Source organism: Balaenoptera borealis, assembly GCF_965194805.1.
Source record: "Balaenoptera borealis genome assembly, chromosome: 3".
NCBI lineage: Eukaryota > Metazoa > Chordata > Mammalia > Artiodactyla > Balaenopteridae > Balaenoptera > Balaenoptera borealis.
In genome coordinates this window covers 184,782,247-184,802,592 of record NC_138866.1, presented here as the reverse complement: position 1 = coordinate 184,802,592, position 20,346 = coordinate 184,782,247, and the positions used below count along the sequence as shown (strand labels likewise).

Genomic DNA, 20,346 nt, shown 5'->3' with positions numbered 1-20,346 from the left:
TTTTTTGCTATCTTTTTAAATCTCAGGCCTTTCATCATTAATTACAAGGAATGAAAGTTCGTCAGGAAACATGTTGAAAATTGATTACACTTTTTTTTTTTTTTTTACAAAGAAGATGTGAAAAAAAATCTCTTTGCAAAGAAGCAGGAATAAGATGAGAAGAGGTAATAAAGAATAAAAAGTGGCTCTCATAAACATACAAACATCTGAGGTCAATTTGTTCTGAGACACTGATTGGGCATTTTGGTGAGAAGGGCGATGGCACAGGGAAAGAGTGCTGACTGTTCCGGGGCAGATTCTGGTCTCACCCCACTACTCGCCGGCCGTGTGCCTTTGGGCAGATCGTGATGCCGCCTGAGGTCTGGGGTACAGCTTCCTGAACTATAAAATAAAGGGGTTCCTAGATGATCTTCAGGGTGCCTGTGGCTCGGCAGTCTATGATTTCACGGAAATCAAACCTTCATCTCAGAAAAAGGACTGGCAGATAGGCCCCTCTGGCGAGTTAGCCGATGAATAACAGACCCAGTGCTGACAGCAACGCAGGATTCCTGGCAGGTTGGAATAAGCAGGCACTGGTCTGTGAGCTCCACACGGACCCCTCATCCTGCAGGACGTGAAAGTCAGGCTTGCTGCTTCACTCAGAGCACTAATGTCTATCAAAACCACACCTTATAAAGGAGGACGAAATGGGTTCTTGATCCGGATTAAACCTCTCTGGGGGAGCTCCTCTGGCCAAAAGAACAAGGTGTCAGGAACACAAAAATAGACATGCTGGAGGGGAAGATTCCAGAGGATAAAGGGAGGCAGCAGCATGGCACGGGAGGTTAGAACAAAGAGTGGGGCTGGAGCTCCCAGCAGCCTTAGAGACGCCAGAAATACAGCGGGTAAACCTCCGCCACCAGCACCACCACCAACAGCGACAAGCACCATCGAGAACCTCCAGAACGAAGCCCTGCACCCCACGCAAGAAGCACGAGGAACAGCGAGTCTGCTCACAGCGTCTTTGAGCTCCACGGCCTCTGGAAAGCTGGCTTTTCCTGCCCTCAGTTCTCTCCCTTTGCTCTCCTCCCCTAAGTCCCCGGCAGTGCTCAAAGCTAGTTTGCCGCGGTGCAGCCTCATCTCCAGCCCTGGGCTCCCAGAGAGTCGTGGAACTCGGAGAGACCTGGCGGAGGGGGTGCGGAGATCAGGAACATGATCATAATATAGTCCAACCAGGGCGACATTTCCCAGGGACGTGACCGTGTCGACAAGGCAGCTAAACCTTGATGCCCTCGATGGATGAAAGAATCAGGGAAAGCTGTTAACACATCCTGAGTCAGGCCAGGCAGTGTAGACCGGGAGATAGTAACGGTCACTGTGAGCTCTTTGCACAGCCTTTCACTCAGGGCCACCCTACCTACCCCGCCGAAAAGGAAGACAAGCAAACACAACAAAAGCGCGTCGTGAATAAATGGCAAGGTTGTTACGAAAAGTAAATGAGATTAAGTGTGTCTGGCCCCAAATGGAACAATAAATGTTAGTCCCTTTGGTCTCCTTCCATTTTAGGGATCTTTGGAAAAATAACTGGATTCCTGAGTAGTTGGTCACCCTCTGGAGCCCTGTTAGCCCTGGATCTTTTGGCCCCTACGAGGTAGGCCTGGATGGTTAGCTACACCTCTGCTGCTTGATAATTTTGGAATTATAATATTGCTTACGTAAACAGAAGAAGAAGAATGACAACTTTGAATTCACAGAACCCTCATAACCCTAGTTTACACATCACGTCCTCCATGTGGGCACGATTCCAAGCACTTTGTGTCTTAGCTTATTCAGCATTCGTGTCTCTGCTGTCTGTCAAGTCTTTCTCCGTTTGGTGCTATTAACTGCAAATCTTTGCTCAATAATGACAGATACAAGGCACTACCAGAACAGAGAATAAGTCAGTGCCTTTGTTTAGGACAAGAAAAGCTAACAACATTGGACATTTTACAGAGAGAAAAAAAAAAAACAAGTTAGGCCTTTGCTCAATTTTGCCCACAAATTGCAACAATTCTGTTGCCAAAGTGAAGCAATAGGTTATGGAGATATTTATCCAATGGAAAGACTTGGCAAAAGCAGAATAAGTTCCATGAAGGTTAAATAACATTAGGGAAATAACAAAACATAATTTAGAAAAGACCATGTAACTGATGCTCTGGCTTATGAACGAAGCTGTCTTGCATGTACACAGGGGACCAGCATCCGATTCCCCACCTGGATGGTCAACAGGGTGCAGACAACAGGAAGGAAGCCCGTGGCTGCCGACTCTGTAGGTGGAAGGGGGACACGCAGGTCCCTGGGAAGGCCCACGAGAGCTTGTGTAAGGTGAAGTGTGAACCAGGATGTCCCGCAGCCCTGCGGCCAGCCAGACGCGGCGAGCACCAGCCCCCCGTGGCTGCCGGCCAGAGTCCTGCCACCAGGAAACAAGTTTACTACGGCCAACCGTGAAATTATAAAACTCTGCTTACTCTTGGGGTGTATGTGTTTTACAGTTGGGTGCCTACGAAAATACCTCTGAAGTGTAAACACACAGACCCCGATCCCCGTTTGGGCATTCTTAATTAGTTTCACGAATTTCAACAATGTCCTCGCAGCAAAGATGAATCCTGTAATTTATTTCTAAGGCAGAGGGCACTTAGTTCAATGTCCCTTGGTATGGATTCAGGTTCCTTTCCCAGCAACAGAAGAAAAGGCTTCATAAAAAGGAAGGAAGAGAAGACACACTTTGCTTCTCTATCAGTAGTCCATGTTAAAACAGCATGTAACAAAGTTCGACGTCAAAGACTTCGAACCAACAAGCAAAAGCTGACTACTGGGGGGTCAAAAGCTGCTTTGGGGGCATCTCTGTGCCGAGGGTGGTTTTGGTGCACAGCGTAAATTGGTGCTGGAAGGGCGTGCTTCTCCTGCTGCTGCTGCTGGCGAGCTGCCCGCATCACTGGGGTTCTATGCATCCGAGAGCCACCTCCTGCAGAGCAGCGGTTCCCAGAAGCACCGGCAGAAGACAGCAAACAGGGGCCCTTTTACTCTGAAACATCTGTACTTTCGTAGGACAGCGAAGGACGATAAGCATCTGGCAATCTGGGGAGACGGTTTTCTCTTCCTTACGCTGAGATGAAATCTGGGGAGACGCCCCAGCGGCTTTAGAGAACGGAGGTCGTTTGAGGGGGACTCGGACAATTCACAATCCGCTCATTCTATTAAGTGTGCTAAATGTGAAATGTTCTTTTTCATGTGCTCTTTTCCTTTGAAGTATAAACTCACCGGCACTTATCTGGTTCAAGTATTTTGTGTCTCTTCAGCCAGTCTTCAGTATTTAAGCAGTGGTGGGTTTCTGGACCACCACTCAACGCCACTTCAGCAGACAGGAGGTCTCTCACCAGCCCCCTCCAGAAGCGGCACCCAGTAGCTCAAGAGAGGATGTGACAGGAGCAGGAAAGGGTTCTGAACGCTGCTGAGCCAGAGCGGACGCCCGCCCGCCGTCACTGCCCATGCACAGACCCGGGTTCGAGGCCAGCTCAGCTGCGTCTCTCACTCTGCAAGTAGCTTGGCTCTGCCGGTCCCACGTCTGAGCTAAAATGCCTTTTTAGATCCTAAGGTTCCAAAAATCAGCTACGCTGTCAATTATCATAAAAGCAACTGGTTGGCAGGAACAACTTACTGAACCAGCCAAAAGAGCGTGTTTTAAGACCAAAAAAGAAAAGGAATGAAAAAAAGAGATGCGTCGTTAGGAAAATCTTGGATGCTGTAAAACCCAAACCATGTTGAAACTTAAAATGGGGCTATCCTCAGTTTGGACATGTGTTTCCTTATAAAGTTAAGTAGAGAAACATTATAAAGAACATTATAAAGAAAATTCAGTTCTACTGCAACTCGAGATGTGCAAGCACAAAGCCCTGTGGGCAAAGTGTCCATTCAAGTTTGAGAAATGCAGTTTAGAAATATTCATTCTGATATATATTCCTGAGGTAATAATTCTAGTCATAAAAAGAGACAAAAATATGGCCAAATCTTTTGCACTGAGATTTTTTTTCAAATTTAATCAGTAAGTCCTGTTTTAAAATGTTCCACAAAATACTATTCACACCACTGAAAGGTAAATAAAATTAAGATTAAGAAAACAAGTAGTTTTAATTAAATAATCTAAAAATCATATATCATCTGTTTCCCTAAATTAAAATGGAAAGAGAGCTCCAGACGCTTGACAAATGTGCCTTCTCACACTTGGTCGGTTTTGGAGCCGCTGCTGGAGAGAGCAGATGTGGACAGCCAGGCTTTAGTGTTTCTGGTCTCAGGGGTCCCGAGAGACCCTGGCGCACAAGACCAGTTTCTGGAGCTATTTACATACTTGGAACAACTGAGATAAAGCACGAGACTCTGGTGAGTCGGGTAGATACAAAGCCTCCCTGAAGATTCTGAAATACCGATCGCTCCAGCTTTGCAGGCACTCACACCAGACAGCGTAGCATCTACCCCGTCCCTCTCTACTTCCCCACACGCTGGGCTGGGCTGGGCTCACACACCCTTACAGACTGGTTCCACCGCAGCTCGACATTTCTTTACTTTTAAAAATAGCATCTGTTGTTGTTCTCTAATAAGAAAGGCATGCAGGTTCACTGCAGAAAATCCAGGAAAAAGTGTAAAAGAGAAAATAGAGGGCATTGACGGATAACTCAGATTAATACTTGGATGTATCGACTCCCAAAGCAAGTTTATATACATTTTTTAAAAAGGAGTCATTTTGTACGTGCTTTAAGATTTTTTTGATGCGGACCATTTTTTAAAGTCTTTATTGAATTTGTTACAATACTGCTTCTGTTTTATGTTTTGATTTTTTGGCCGCGAGGCCTGTGGGATCTTAGCTCCGCCACCAGGGATCGAACCCGCACCCCCTGCATTGCAAGGCGAAGTCTTAACCACTGGACCGCCGGGGAAGTCCCTGTACGTGTTTTAGAACTTGCTTTTTCACTGAACTTCTACTTCTTCCTTACCCTTTTGTTAACAAATAAGATAATAATCTATCATTTGGCTTCCCCTGATGTGGCAATGGTTTTTTTTGTTTTGTTTTTTTGTTTCTTGTTTTTTCGCCTGTGAAAAAGAAACGACTTGAAAGAATTCAAAATCCAGCTTCGCCCAGTTTAAACTTGAATTTTGAGAGTCTCGAATGTTACAAGAAGGGGTTATCTTTAAAACAACAATTACTAGCATTTCATCATTTAAGCAATCTCAGTTGATAAAGCCACCTTCAAAGACCATGGCAAGGTCTAATGCATTATTTACATAGAAAGCCTATTAAAAACCTATTAAACACCTTTTCTATACCTTTTGCTAGTATTTTAGACCATAGAGATACAAAAAAATGACTTTTTTTCCTCCTTATTATTTAATCTGTAACATCAAAAAATCAGTCCAAATCACAGAATAGGAAATCTAAAGCTCCGTTGAGCTCATCCTCAGACTTTAAATTAGAGAGACATTTTAATAGATGTGATATCCCTAAAATCACTCTTGCATCGCCAGGACTGAATTACTGCTAAGTGACTGCTCTTAGACAGCTGTTGCTGCACCACTTCAGGGGAAATGTTTGTGTTATCCTCTCCGGGGTAGTTAAGAGCTTTTGAATGAGTAAAGATAAATCATCCCAAGTGATTTTGCTCAAAAAGGAAGGAAAAAAACCTACCCAACAACCTGTAACATTTATCTGTTGATGATTAAACTGCTTTTTCCAGTGCCATGGACCAAAAGTGAATTACGCTTTAAAGCTTCAGCATGACAGGAAGAGACTGCACCAAAACTTGGTGAATATCAAGGCTATAGCTCATGGAAGGATTAGTGGAGCCTTTCGGAATAGTGAAAATTATAAAATGAAACCCGCCTCATCTTCATGGATGGAGCTGGTATTTCTTTTCCCTTTGCAATATACTAGTTAAATTATTTATCCTGAGGCCTTAAGTAATGAGTGGCTTCCAAAATTATTTCAGAGTTTAAAGAAAATCTTTTCCAAAAATTAAGCCAGTGTTTCCTCCAGCCATGACTTCCACCATCTGGAGAAAGATTCTTTTCCTTCCTGCTACCTCTCACGTGGGCTGGCCTCTCTCTATAGCTAATAGTGCCCAGACGTCCTGGATCCGCGGGGTCCCCGCCTTCAGCTGCCTTTCTGTCAGTGCACCCTCCTCTCTGTCTCCTCCCAGAAAAGAAAGAAATTAGAAACCACACCCCTCTGTTCTGGACCAATAGTGAAGACTGGGGTAGCTGACATCTCAAAGCTTTCAGGATAGGTTATAGTTCCATTAGCAACGGCAGAACATCTTTATTGTTCCGGGAGCACCCATGACCGCGGCTACACCTCTAAGTGTCCATGGGCTCCCTATCAGTTCGGGAGCTACAGAGCCTTCCTTCGGCTTTTCTGATTATGCCGAGGAAAGCAACTTGAGGCTGGTGGTTCCTTATTAATTCCCAGCTGAACCTTTGTTCTGGTAAAACGCGCAGTTATTCTGGCCTCATCAGTCTGGACCGGAGGACGAAAGGCACAGGGCGTGGGACCTGTAACTTGAAAGTAACTTTTCAAATAAGCAGAGAACCACCCAGTGAGAACGTCTCCACTCCACCTTCCATCTTCTCCTCTAAAGACATTAAAGGGCCTCAATGCTAAGTGACTCTGTGCAGTCCCACTACCAAGGTCGCTCCTCTGTTATCTCAAAGGCTCCACCTTCCCAACGTTGAAAACTTTCCGTCTGAAACTTCACTTTGAAGATTAGAATGCAGCCTACGAGGAGGGAACTGTTAGTGCGGAACCAGAAAGGGGGTCTGGAAATGTTAAATATTCTCATTTCTGTTCTTAGCGCGTCATTACTAACTACGAGGGGGGCCTGGTGTGAGGTACAGAGGCAGCGTGGGACAGTGGCTGGAGACCAGACCCTGGAGCCAGACAGCAGGAGTTGGACCCCTGCTCCACGCCTGACTGTGTGACAGCCGGCCATCTGCATGACCTCTCTGTGCTCCGACTTTCTCACCTAGAAAGCAGGGCTAATCGCACTAGACTCAGGTTATGAGGGTTCCATATTTTCTAAAACACTTAGAAGAAAGCTTAAGCATGTATACCAAGAACTACATAAATCCTTGTAAAAATTTCTAAAAATTAACCTCTCCTCTCACTGTATTTTTTACGTCTAGAATCTGGGGCTGAATGTAGTCATCAGAAAAAGTAGTATTGTTCAGAGATTTAATATGAAAACCATTACGTAAGGATGAAATATTTTAACTCTGGCCAAAGCCCATGAGCTCAGATTAATGCATTAATTGTGCAGAATCTATCATCTTCAAAGACAAAACGGCTTTTCTGATGCTATTTTGTGCCAGAGTACTATAACATGCCAAGACGAAGAACACTGGAGCCACATTAAAGAATATCTACTAACTTTAAGTGTCTAATGGATTTTGTTACTTCATTTTCTCAAGGGGAATATTGGAGATGTTACCCCAAATGTTTCATCCGTGAAAGCTAGGTTTCTAGCCAAAGTCTCAGAAAATGACTTCCTAACTATACATGAATAACTTCTGTGTGTGCCTGTATGTTGCAAAGAGCATTAATTGTTTATAAAAGTGCTCCCTTCTACATGCAAGTTGGGCTACTAGTTCTGAAAACAGGGTGGTCTTACTCTGATTCTTAGCTACACTGTAATTTTGTCTCAATGTCCCAACAATGACATTCATCCTCTGAGTTCTGCGACAGCACAAGGGCTACATAATAGCTGCCACACCACAGTTCTAGGAGGCTGATGTTTAATAAATATGTAGCTGAATAGTGTTAGGTTACAACGTACTAATACGACTTTCTTCAGCAAAAAAAGGCCTTTTACATGGAAAAATGTGCATTTGCTGTAATCTAGAAACTGGCTGGAAAGTCTGGCTCCACCCATGTATTTTCAAGCTCTTCAGTATCTCTGAAAAATCATCAAAAAGTACTTTTGCTTTGATATATGAACTGAAGTGTATCTTTGAGTTGGCTCACATTATGGCCATGCTTTTCAAATTCCTTAAATTACCAGAAATGACACTTCAGACTAGGAGATCTTGCTGTTAAACCTGTCTGAATGCATTAACACCAGAAATGACACAACAAGAGAGGTGACGTTCGCCAACCCCTTGGATCTTTCAGAAGAGGTGCAAGTGACAGTTCTCTACTCACAGTTCATCTGCTGTGCTTATTAATAGAAAAGAAGCATATTTTAGACATAAGATGAACAGTATTACCAGTCCTTCTCCTACATTTCAAATACATTTTGATGCTCCTAATACACTTAAAATGTTAAAATTATACTTGGCATGTCAGTGTTCTATGTTCACACATTTCTACATTTAAAGGTTCTGTGATTTTCTGCTTTTAATTTCAGAAACAGTCATTTAAAGTCTGAACTAGGGTGGGGAAGGACTTTCAAATGAAAATTGGGAAGATTTTTGTTGATGGTGTTGAAGGTGGGAGAAGCTGAAAAGCAGGGAAAGGCGTAAAGATGAGGAAGAAGGCCTTGCAGGCCTGGGCTGTGGCTATGGGTCCGAGTGTCCCTGGTCTAGAAGTCTTCTGATGACCCGATCTGACCAAGACCAGATAATCACTAGGAATCTACACCCCAAACCATTCATTAAATTCCAGTGGCATATAGATCCTATTTCCCTGCTATCACCTAAATGTAGGATACAAGAAATTTCTAGAAGAGAGTAGGGGATAAGTTGCTTTCACCTAACAAGTTGATCTATTTGGGGAGAAAACAAAAACATTTCATAGATCAAACCCACCTTTTTGTACAATGATTTCTCTGAGGCGCAGGATGTATCTTAGGACCATAAGAAAACAGTTGGCAGGGGGCTTCCCTGGTGGCGCAGTGGTTGAGAATCTGCCTGCCAATGCAGGGGACACGGGTTCGAGCCCTGGTCTGGGAAGATCCCACATGCCGTGGAGCAACTAAGCCCGTGAGCCACAATTACTGAGCCTGCGCGTCTGGAGCCTGTGCTCCGCAACAAGAGAGGTCGCGATAGTGAGAGGCCCGCGCACCGCGATGAAGACTGGTCCCCACTTGCCGCAACTAGAGAAAGCCCTCGCACAGAAACGAAGACCCAACACAGCCATAAATAAATAAATTTTTTAAAAAATTAATTATTAAAAAAAAAACAAAAAACAGTTGGCGGGTTCACTAGGAACAGGACGTTGGGTGAGTCATTTACGTGCACTGCATCTCAGGTTCGCCTATAAAGTGGGGATAAAATAACCCCTCCTTCCTGGGCTTGCGGTGAGGATTAAATGAGGTGCCCCGCGTGAAGCTCGCGGAACAGAGCCTGGTGCACACGAAGGGCTTCGGCGTCACAACTCCCTGAGCGAAGTGAAGCTGTCAGTCGACCTTTACCAGCTGAGGGGGCCAGCCCAGGTCCCTTGGGGGTGCCGAGGGTCCTATGGCTCAGTAGGATCCGTCGGGGCTGCGTTTAATGAACCAAGTTCCTGATTCTACCTTCGTATCAGTAGCAGATATAACATTTGTATTAGGAAAATGCCGTTCGGAAATGGGTGACTCTAGGTTCAAAATGCTTTTGTCTATTTTTGCTTAAACATGAATATAATACCACTTAAAAATGCCTTTTTTGGGGGGGGGGATGGTGTAATAAATGTTTACTTGCATTACTTTCCCCAGGTATTACAGTTTTTGCTATGCTGGGATCTATAGTCCAGGGAGAGTCATTACAAACACAAACTTGAGGACAAAGGGACCCAAGATTTTCATTGTAATATATTACACAATAGTTCAGAATAATCAAATCACCCTCATTCTTCTAACTGGAACAGCTATGGTAATAACAGACTGTTACAAGATCTGTGTTTTCTGTTTTGAAAATAAACATGTAGGCCCAGCTCTATACTGCTGTGATGGTGGGGACTTTTACTTTTGGGAGTCTTATATTTTTTTAAATTTCCCTTTGGGAAATAGTAATCCAGATGGGGGTCATCAAAAAGTAATTATTCAACCTAATGTGGATTTTTTTTTTTCTTTCTAGGGTAGGATAAAAAGCTTTTATAAACTCAAGTAAACTTAGTTTCTGCTGCCCTTAGAAGAATATTTTGTTCAGGCAGGCCTGCCTCAAAAAGAACACAGCATGGCGTTATTACACATTGTGATGAGGGTTACAAACAGTTTTCGGTTATTTTTAATCTGTTATTTTTAAAGCAGCCTGAGAGGTAACGGGAGCTGTATGATATCTAAAGAGGGACAGGGACAGGGGAACAGAACCGCCATGCAAACGACATGGTCACCCCCGGGACCAAAATTACTGCAGTAGAGCTCAGTGGTCAGGATGCTGAACTGAGCAGTGACGGGTCCTGTCTAGGCCTGCTGGTGGCTTTGCTTTTGAACAAGAGCAGAAATGGCAGAGCATCTGGGACCAAAGGGCTGAAGAGGATCAAAGTGCTAATGGTCATCACCTCGAAGCCACCCAGAGGTCCAGGGACAGGCTGAGAACTAGGAACGACCCTCGGCCGGGTGTCTGCTGGAGGGTGAGCTGAGCCCCTTCTTTCTGCAGAGCACGTGGGTCCCTCCTGTGCTGGGACCAGCACCTGCCACCGACGACCCAAATTAAGACACATAGGCTCCAAACTACAGCCTTAAGCAATGCAATCTTCAGGAGGGGTGTTTCTATCACAAGATAGTAAAAATACAGTACTTAAACATGAAGCAAAGAAACCGTAAAGAAAGAGAGAGCAAACACTCTTAGGGTCTTTGATAAAAAGAAGAAATACCAGAGCTTGATGACTATCAGAAAGAAGAATGAGTATAGCATACAGAAAAGTTCTCGTAAAGCCATTTCATGGAAATTTAAATGCAGAAGAATGGCATGTTCGCATGACTTAAATATATTTAAATGCCAAGCAGCTGCCATACATAATGTCCTGTAAATGTCATAGCCTGTTTTAAAAGTAAATAAGACACCTCAAAAATAAAAGAGAAAACATATTTGTTTTAATCGTTAAAAATGACTGATTTAGAGAAATGGACGATGAATCCAATATTATTTTTGGACTAAAAGCAATCCTCTGTAATTCCTGATATTTTCTACCCTTTCACATACTTTCTGATGACCTTAGAGAGAAATATATTTTAACAACCAGTTGTGTACACTAATTTTAAAATAAACAAAAGAGAGACAGGGAAAAGCAGAAAGCTGTGCAAAAAAAGAGAAAAGAATCAAAACTTACATTTCTAGGACCAACCAGATCCACTTAGTCACACTTCTGGGTTTGGTGACGGGATATACTATACATACTCAAAAGTGATTTAAATATTACATTCTCTCTAGACAACCAGAAATAGGTGATGAATGAGCACTGTGAAGAAGGTCATAGTCATTGCTTTGAATCAAAGGACTACACAAAAGAGCCTGGCTCTCATACTCAAGGGTAAACAAACTACATACTTTCATCATGAAAGCACAAAAAATTGCCCCCTTCTTTGGGTAATGACAGCCAGGAAAATCATAATTCCTTGCAAGATTCCCAAGCTCTCGCAGGCATGTGGCCTCTCCCCTCCCTAGTGGTGACTCTTCATACTCAGAAGGGGGACGCAAAAGGGGCAGAACAGTTACTCACAAAAACTAAAGAGCTGGGAAGGCTCCTGAAACGACAGACGTGCCACAGCGTTGTTCACTGTATCCTCTGTTGTTTTAGAGGGCTGTCCTGTTAGACGCACACCCGGTTAAAGCCAGCAGGAGTGAGCCCCTCATTACGCATACGGTTTGCACATGGGTCCAAAGCCAGGGGAGCTAAAAGCATCTATTGAACAAGGGAGGAGAAACCATCCTTCCCAGGCCACCACAATGGGAGCTGAACACAGGACGTTACAAACACGCAGGAAGAAGTGAGCCATTGTTCCATTCAGGCCTCGGGCAGCATTTAATCACACAGCCCTCAGCACAAGATGGGAAGAGGAGTTAGTCGGTGGGGCTTTTTAGAAAATATATTTCTCTTATTTTCCAAACTCTAAGTAACTGGATATATTATCCAACTGATTTTCAGCCTACTTTAGGAGACAAATACTGAATGATATCACTTATATGTGGAATCTAAAAAATAAAACAAACAAATGGGTACAGCAAGACAGAAGCAGACTCACAGACAGAGAGAACAAACTAGTGGTTACCAGTGGGGAGAGGGAGGGGCAGGGGAAACTGCTGTGTATAAAATAGATAAGCAGCAAGGGTCTATTGTACAGCTCAGGGAATGTGGCCATTATCTTGTAATAACTTTTAACGGAGTGCAATCTGTACAAATACTGACTCACTATGCTGTGTACCTGAAACTAACATAAATATTGTAAATCAACTATACTTCAATTTTTAAAATTGAATGATCTTCTTAGAAAAAAATAATAAAATCATGAGATTAATTGAAAAAAATTAAAAAATGAAAGTTATTTTATTAGATAGCTTATTGGATAACACATAATAGATTCTTATTTGGACAAAAGGATGCACAAAAATCCTTTCTTTCAAAGAGAAAGGCAAAGGAATCTGTATTTGTGCTAATTTACAGGACCACCCCCTGGAGAAGCATAAAGAAATGAAGGATGTGTAATGATGAAAATGCACTGAATTAATTATTCACGAGTAATTGTCATCATCATAAAAATAATTAGCAGGGCTAGGAAAAGCAGAAAGTGGGCCCAGAAATGAAAAAAAGATGATTATTTTTATACCGGAGGGGAAAAAAAGGAGGTAATGGGAGTTGTGTGGGGCAAGTGCTGAAAGCATCTGTCAAAAGGCTGCTTGAGAAATGGGAGTCCCAGTTTACGATTAATTGAAAAATTATTCAAATGGAAATTCCATGCTAACGTTAGCAGTCTTTAAGACAGAGAAAGAGAATAACCCAATTAGTTACTCAAATTCCTACAGCTGCTTTTAATGGGATTAGTGCCTTTTTTGGTTTATCTTGAATTGAGAAATTGAGTGCACCTGTTCACCGCCAATCAGTGTGAACTGCGAAGGGTGGGATTCACTTAATCACACTGTACCCCTCCAGCGGCGACGTGCAACGGGGAGAGAGCAGACCTGGAGCCAGAGCTCGGGGCCTGAGTCCCCGTGCTGCTGCTTGTTAGTATGTGGTTTGGGGAAAGTCAGTTAATATCTCTGCGTCTCATTTTTTTTCTCATCTGTAAAATAGATACAAAATACGGAACAATGAAAACTGTTGCAGAAGTTAGTAATGATCACCGCAAAACACCAGGCAGCCAGGAATTCTCAATAAAGAGCCGCTATAATTATTCCACAATTGCAAATACTCTTTTTGTAGTGGCAGCAAACTAGGACGCAATGTTGAAGATTTACCCTGAAATGGAACAGATAATGAATAACACAACAATTCAAAATAGTTTTTTTTATTTGAATTGTCTCCCCTGGGTCACGGGCAGGCATGTTATGTCTCTGATACTCTAGTGTGGAAAATTCCCCAAAGGGCAAGACTGCATATTATGGCGCCTTCAGTTTTGCAACGGCTTGGAGAAGGTCACTGAAGTTGCTTAGTAGCCATACTATGAAAACATCAGAACGGTGTCCTCGAGGAGAGTGAGCACGCGCACGCCAGGGCCAATTCCAGGAGTATGTCCGCAACTGGTCTTTTGCTGTTCACTTCTGGGGTTGGCGCACGTAGCTGTTATTGGGCTGGCAGCTTGCATGTGTTATCCACGCAATCATATAGGTATGCTAGCGTGTTTACTCTTAATTGCTCGGAAAAAGTTTTAAATTGTGAAGATCTTTACTCAAGATAGAATACGGCATTTGGATCTGGGGGAACAGCTTTGGAAATGCCCAGTTCTTAAAAGACAGGTCTCTAATCTTTGTTATTAAAAAATCTCTATGAAGAGTTCACTGACTGATACAATTCCACAAGGAAAAAAATAACTACTTAAAACATACGTTACCTAAAAGACCTTAATTGTATCACTGCTTTATCCTAAACAGCTGTACTTGGTATCCTTAAATTGGAGTAAGAATATATAGGTTATTTCAGTACTCCTGATATCTTACAAAGAGACCAACATTTATTAAAAAGTTCTTCCCACTGCACAGCAGAATGGGAGAGATACGCAATTTCCCTTGGAATTTTTGTGCCATCTTTGGATGCCTGGTGCTTTCATGGAGAATGGATAACACCACTACAGTAAAGCTGAACTTATCCAAGTAAACACCAAATTTTTTTGAGTATCAAATGGAAAATTACACTTTGTACCCAGCATTTTACCCTCCCCCCCCCCTTTTGGGGGCATAATTAAGGTCCGGGTCAACTTAACACAATTCACAGTGATGACAACAATATTTATCAAGCATTTTGCAAGTCATAAATGTGCAATTAATCTCATTTCTTTTTTGTGCACACTTATATCATTTTCCCCATTTTACAACTGAGACTCAGAAAAGCTGACTGACAGGTCCGAGGCTAAACTCAGTAAACAATAGGGCTAGTACTAGAAGCCCAATCTTTTAATTTTAAGTGCAATAGAATGGGCTCTTCTCCATGGTGTCTTCATTTACTGCTTTACAGGTTCATTGGTTGGTTCAGCAAACATTTACTGAACGCACCCTAAATGTCAGGCACTGTGATAGGCCCTAGAAATACAGTAAGTCCCCTACACACGAAAAAGTTCTGTTCCGAGAGCACGTTTGTTAAGTCCAACGAAGTTAGCCTAGGTACCCAACTAACAGTCGGCTCTACAGTACTGTGCTGTAATAGGTTTATAATAGTTTTCACACAAATAACACATAAAAACCAAACAAAGAAAACATTTTAAATCTTACAGTACAGCCCCTTGAAAAGGACAGTAGTCCGGTACAACAGCTGGCATGCAGGGGCTGGCGTCGAGTGAACAGAGGCCAGAAGAGTTACTGACTGGAGGAGGGAGAGCAGGTGGGAGATGGTGGAGCTGAAGCAGATCGTCAGCAACAGGAGACACCAGCTACATCACCGCTGCTACATCTTAGCAGTACCAGCTACATCACCGCTGCTTTTACACTTGCTTCCAGCCAACCTGGGCTTCAAATAAAGATACTGCACGACTGTGGTCTACACAGTCCTGTACAGTGAAGTACACAAAAGCACGACCACTTGCAGAGGATGCACGCACGTGACAACTCACTCACGTGACCGGACACGCGAACACATGTTCGCATCTTTGAAAGCTCGCGACTTGAAGGTTCGTATGCAGGGAACGTACTGTACGAATTACAGATGGGTCTCACCCCAAGCAACTCTCTGAGTAAACTGACAAGAGCTCAGTGTGACTCGCGCTCCGGGGGCCCCGAGTGGGGCTCTGAGTGAGATGGCACCCTCTGGGGCGGCAGAGAAGAGGCCGTGGGCCAGGGCGTCCAGCAAGCACCCTCCTCCACTCACGCCGGCGCCCGGCCGGCGTCATCACCGTCTGAGCGCCAGGACGCAGCGAAGACGGGAAAGCACCGGCCAAGGTAAAGATGAGCGGGGGCCACTGAGGCGAAGATGGGGAGCAGTGTTGCAGGTGAAGGGGCAGCTGTGTGAAAGGGCAGGGCGATGCCGGCACCTGACCCCTGTGTCAGATCTTTCTGTGCAGCTGAAACGAATGAGGCGTGCGAAGGGGCAGGTGAGAGATCAGCCAAGGCCGGGTGCTGAGGGGTCCCTGGGTTTGGGTGCCAGGAGAAGGAAGGTGAACTCCATCCTGAAAGGACGTGACATGATAGGACCTGGATTTCAGAACGATCCCCCTTGCCTTCGTGGAAGGTGAGATCGCGGCAGGAACTCAAGACAGGAGAGGCGTGGGGATGGAGGACGCAGCAGCGGGGACGCTCGCTCGGGGGCAGCCCTGCTGAAGGGGAGATGGGGCCTGGGAGCACGAGGCAGGAGCCTCTGCCGCCTCCGGCTCTGCCTCCCGTGACCGGGTGGGTGGGGATTCTCTGAGTCCGGAAGGGAGGAGGGAGAGCACGTCTCAGCTTGGAGGGCACGGCCGAGTCTGGCTGTGACGCGCTGAGAGCAGGAAGTGCTTTGAGGGCCTTCGAATGTGGATGCCGACGAGCTCAGGGTCGCAGGCCGCCGCCCTGAACAACAAGGGGCCTCAGCCTGGCCGCATTACGTAGCAACAGATTTAGAAACACGGTGGTACTACCTCGTCAGAGTACTCATGGTAACGTGGAAATCGACCAGCACATAGGTGAAAGAGGTATACAAATAAATAAATACGGATGGGTCTTACACGAATAATGTTTTAGCACACAGTTCTAAATATTTTCCCATATGCTGGCTAATGTTATCCAGCATGTGATTAAAAAGAGTGTCAAATACCAAAGTCTTGAAAGATGAATTATTTTTAAAACTTTATCAGTCACACCCTTTATCCATACTGCATTTGCTCTCAGAAGGAAATGTACACCCGAAGGGTGACAAGGAAAGAGTTTCCTTAAGTGAAGGAATGGAAAAGAGCAGAGCATGTAGCTGGCTCTCTGCCAGTCAGAGAACACGGAAAAGCTAGGAGTTTCAAGGCAAATCTCTACTAATCCACCTTTCACCGAAGTTCTCACTTAAAGTCCACCTTTTGACATGAAATATTTAATAGGAACTTTATTTTAACCACGAAGTGCCCTTAAAAAAATGTAACATCAGATTCCATACTAGGCTAAAAGAAGAACGTATTAGGTAAGTGAAAAGAAACATGTATTTAAAAAAAAAAAAAAAAAAGAAAGAAGAAAAAAGACTTGTGAAAAGCATAAAGCAGTTAATGAGGATTTCCACTGAAGACCGAACGTTAATGACAATGCAAAGTTTCTTTCCTATTGAGGACACACGCTTCTTAAAGAATGGATAAGTCAGTAAAGTCCATTTTCTAGTGGCGTATTTGGAGCCACAACTTTAATCTGTTGAAATGGCACAGAGACAAAAACCAAAATACAAATAAACAACAACAAAGAAACGTTTTCTTTTAGAAAGAAACTCCATTTAATTGGCTTCCACTCTCCTGGTTTAAATTCAGCTCCTTAAGGGGGGAATAACTCCCTTAGGAAGGCAGCTTTTTGTTGGGTATGTGCATGATGTTCATTTGTCTTGCATCTAAAAATTAGAACATAACAAGCTTCTAATCATCACTTGTTAATTTGAAACAAAAAGAATTCTTCTTTTCCATTGAAAGCAGACTGTACTAAAAAAAAAAAAAAAAAAAAAAAAGCAGCATTCTCCAAGGTCATATGCTGTTGGCAAAGCTCAAAAAACCCTTATAGTCCAACTTGCTTATGTTCAGCTGTGTTTACTTAGACTAAACTTGACAAAGTCTGCGTCTGATTATCCTGAGCAGTCATCTGCCCACAGATAAATAGATATTACACAAACTTCTGGAGGGAATGACATTTGGCCTCCATAATTTTGGAATAATTTACTACGTACCCTCAACTTAAAACACCAAAACGATCCGCAATATGTTTGGGGGATCGGAACATAAATATTTCATTTCACAGAGGGAGCGGTCTCCGTGACCTTCATGGATTTTAGGTGATTTACTAACGAAGTGGGGAACTGCTCTGGGAGGTGTGGAGCTGCTCTGTAACAGGCGATTTCGAGGCAACATTTATTTCAGACTTTTCAGTAACATCAAGATTTCAAGGGACTTCTGTAAACAAACTGTCACTTAAAGAAAAAACTTTCCATCAGTATTTCTGCATCAAGTCTCCAGAACAGAACATGCGTATAAAAATAAGAGTTAACTAAATTATTTCCAGAGACTACATGTTACAGTAATGTTTACACTATTGGTAGAAAGCAAAAGCTCGGTGTTTTACCACTATTTCTTACACTAAATGCAAAATTTTGCTTTTGGAGTAATGTAAACCATTTCCATGGCAGAAAGTCTGTTCCCGATTACCTAAGAATTGATTCTGGCCCATCTTATTTACTTTGCTTGCTGTTATATTTACATAACAAAAGATAGACATACTTTCCTCTCCAAACTAGGATTGTTTCAAAGGTGGAAGTACTCATTATATCCCCCAGCGATCAATCAATGAACCAATCAATCAACAGATCTTTACTGCATTTTGCTAACAGCCGGTAATACAGTAGTGAGCAAGAAGGAGATGCTTTCTGTCCTCTGAAGTTTGTCTAATGAGAAAAATGATACGTTGAACACATACTGTCATTTTCTAGGTTGTTCATTTTACTTTATACAATTAGGAAGCATGCTCCCACACTGAAACTAACACATTTTTCCCCTGACTCCTGTCTTACTATTGAATTAACCTAGGGATGGGGTCCTTCATGTGGAATTGGTGGGTGTGTTAAGGGAGCCTCAGATACTCTGCTGTGCCAGCTCCCTTCTAGCAGTTCTGGCTCTGTCTGTCATGGGGTTAGTTTCTGAGTGATTCATTTAATGCTCTCTATTTTGGCTTTTATTCTAATGTACTAAATTTGCTTTGATAAGCATTTGTGAAGTGAAATAATGTAAACGATGGTACTGCTGCTATTGGAGCAGCTGCCACTCACGCCTAATAAGCAAGGGTTTCCAAATTTCCCTGAAAGGACAGAATCCACTGATGGACCTTATGGCACATTCTCCCATGGTTTTCTCTCATGATGCATTAGCTCTGTCGGGTCACAAAAGATGATTTTGCATGTATAAATAAAGAAGGAATATGTTTTCAAATGTGCATGCCTTTAAAGATCATCTAACAAATCCAGAACACGTGCTGGAGACGGGAGTGTCTTCAGACTAGTATTTGTGAGAGAATACATTAAGGCCTCATTAGCTTTTAATGCAAAACTGCATCCACAATCATTCTAGAAAGGGCAGGTTCCTCAAATTCGACATAGAGTCAGAGAAGGGAATCCAGGAAAATGAGGGAGTACGGAGCTCTCTTCCGAAGCCCAGCCACGTGACAAAGCCAGAGGCATCTCCAAAGCCACAGATGTACCAGCAAACCAGGTGAAGAAGGCTGCTGCAGCTTGAAAAAGTAACTTTACCACCTTAATACCTAGGTCCTCTGAGAGCTGTCTAAAAGAGGAAGGTAAGTGGTGTTAGAGAACAAAAGGGACATTCAAATGACCACACATTTTACTTTGCAAGCATGAAGGGAAGGAGCAAGTTGATACACTTCAAGTAACAAAAACCCTTTGAGGAAGGGAGCTACTTGTGGGTGGCTTCCTACAAAGGAAAAGTACATTTGCAAATCTTATCAGATTGGACCAAGACACAACTCTGCACAGAAACTAATCCGGAAGCTCATTTTAAAAGGATACAAAACTCCTCCACAGCCAGTTACTGTACATGTGCGCAAGGCTATGGGGAGACGGCGTTACGTCTGACAAAGGAGCGCAGCCATCAGTATCTCTGGACACTCAGTTCATGCTCTAAAACGCAGACTTCCACACAGAAGCAACATTTATAGTTAGGGATCACTGGCCGCAATCAGTTTGCAGAAGAGCTGCAGTTGAATCAAATTTATACGGCCCTCTCAATGTTAACCAGAGTAGAAAAAAAAGGAAAGGTTTCACAACCAAAAATCTTGAAAAATTTCCTATATTTTTTGGTTTCATTTTTCCCAGAACTGAAACACCACAAAATAACACCACCTCAGTGCACTCACTTCCAGCTCAGTCAGGAAGTGCTGAGGTACATAAACATTTTTTATTTCACTTTTTTACAAGACGGTGACCAACATTTTCTTAGCCTTCCAAAAAGCTTCAGGTTTGGAATACATTTTGGTTAAATGTCAGCAAAGGAATTTGCTCATCACTCAAACAGCACTATTTCTTTCCAACCTTGGAGTATATGTAGGAACTGTGTTGTGAATGGAATTACAAAACAGCTCAGAGCCACAACGGGAAATCCAGTTCTACAATTCTCAGGTGTTCTGTAGGGAAGCATTCTGTACAGGAGAAAACAGGAATAACAAGGGACATTTATGCCCACAATTTATCAAGTGCTTTCACAATTATTATCAATAGCTTTGTGAGGTAGGGATTTTTTCTTTCCCTCATTTTATAGATACTGATATAAATCAGATAAGTTAGATGATTTACCTGATGTTTCTTAGTTAGTTACTGCTAGAGAAGAAGATCTGAACCCAGATCTTTAAAGTCTAAAACCATAATCTGAAGGTACTATAATTGAAGCCCAAAAGCCAGCATCACAAGTAATGGGAAAACACTAGAAGTATTGCCAGGAAGGTCAGAAACAAGACAAGAGTGTGCACCACCATTACTATTACTTAACACAGGGCTGGAGGTACAATTCAAGCAATAAGCCAGAGAAAAAATTCATGGCAAAAATTTCAGAAAGCAGGTAGAATCATTAC

At 43.1% G+C, this 20,346-nt stretch overlaps 2 protein-coding genes across 11 annotated transcripts in view; one reads left to right on the top strand and one right to left on the bottom strand.

Annotated features, from left to right (window-relative positions):
- The window catches only part of LOC309625911 (uncharacterized protein), a 60,700-nt gene extending 51,582 nt beyond the window's left edge, over positions 1-9,118 (top strand). Inside the window, exon 3 of one of the 2 annotated variants that reach the window (XM_082385984.1) lies at positions 6,858-9,118. In XM_082385984.1, coding sequence (XP_082242110.1) covers positions 6,858-6,893 — 36 coding nt within the window. In that variant the 3' untranslated portion in view covers positions 6,894-9,118. Of the gene's footprint in view, positions 1-26 lie in introns of both variants that reach the window. The other variant, XM_082385985.1, reaches the window with a different exon arrangement.
- MKX (mohawk homeobox) overlaps positions 1-20,346 on the bottom strand; it is an 85,095-nt gene that overhangs the window by 24,520 nt on the left and 40,229 nt on the right. The window lies entirely within an intron of this gene.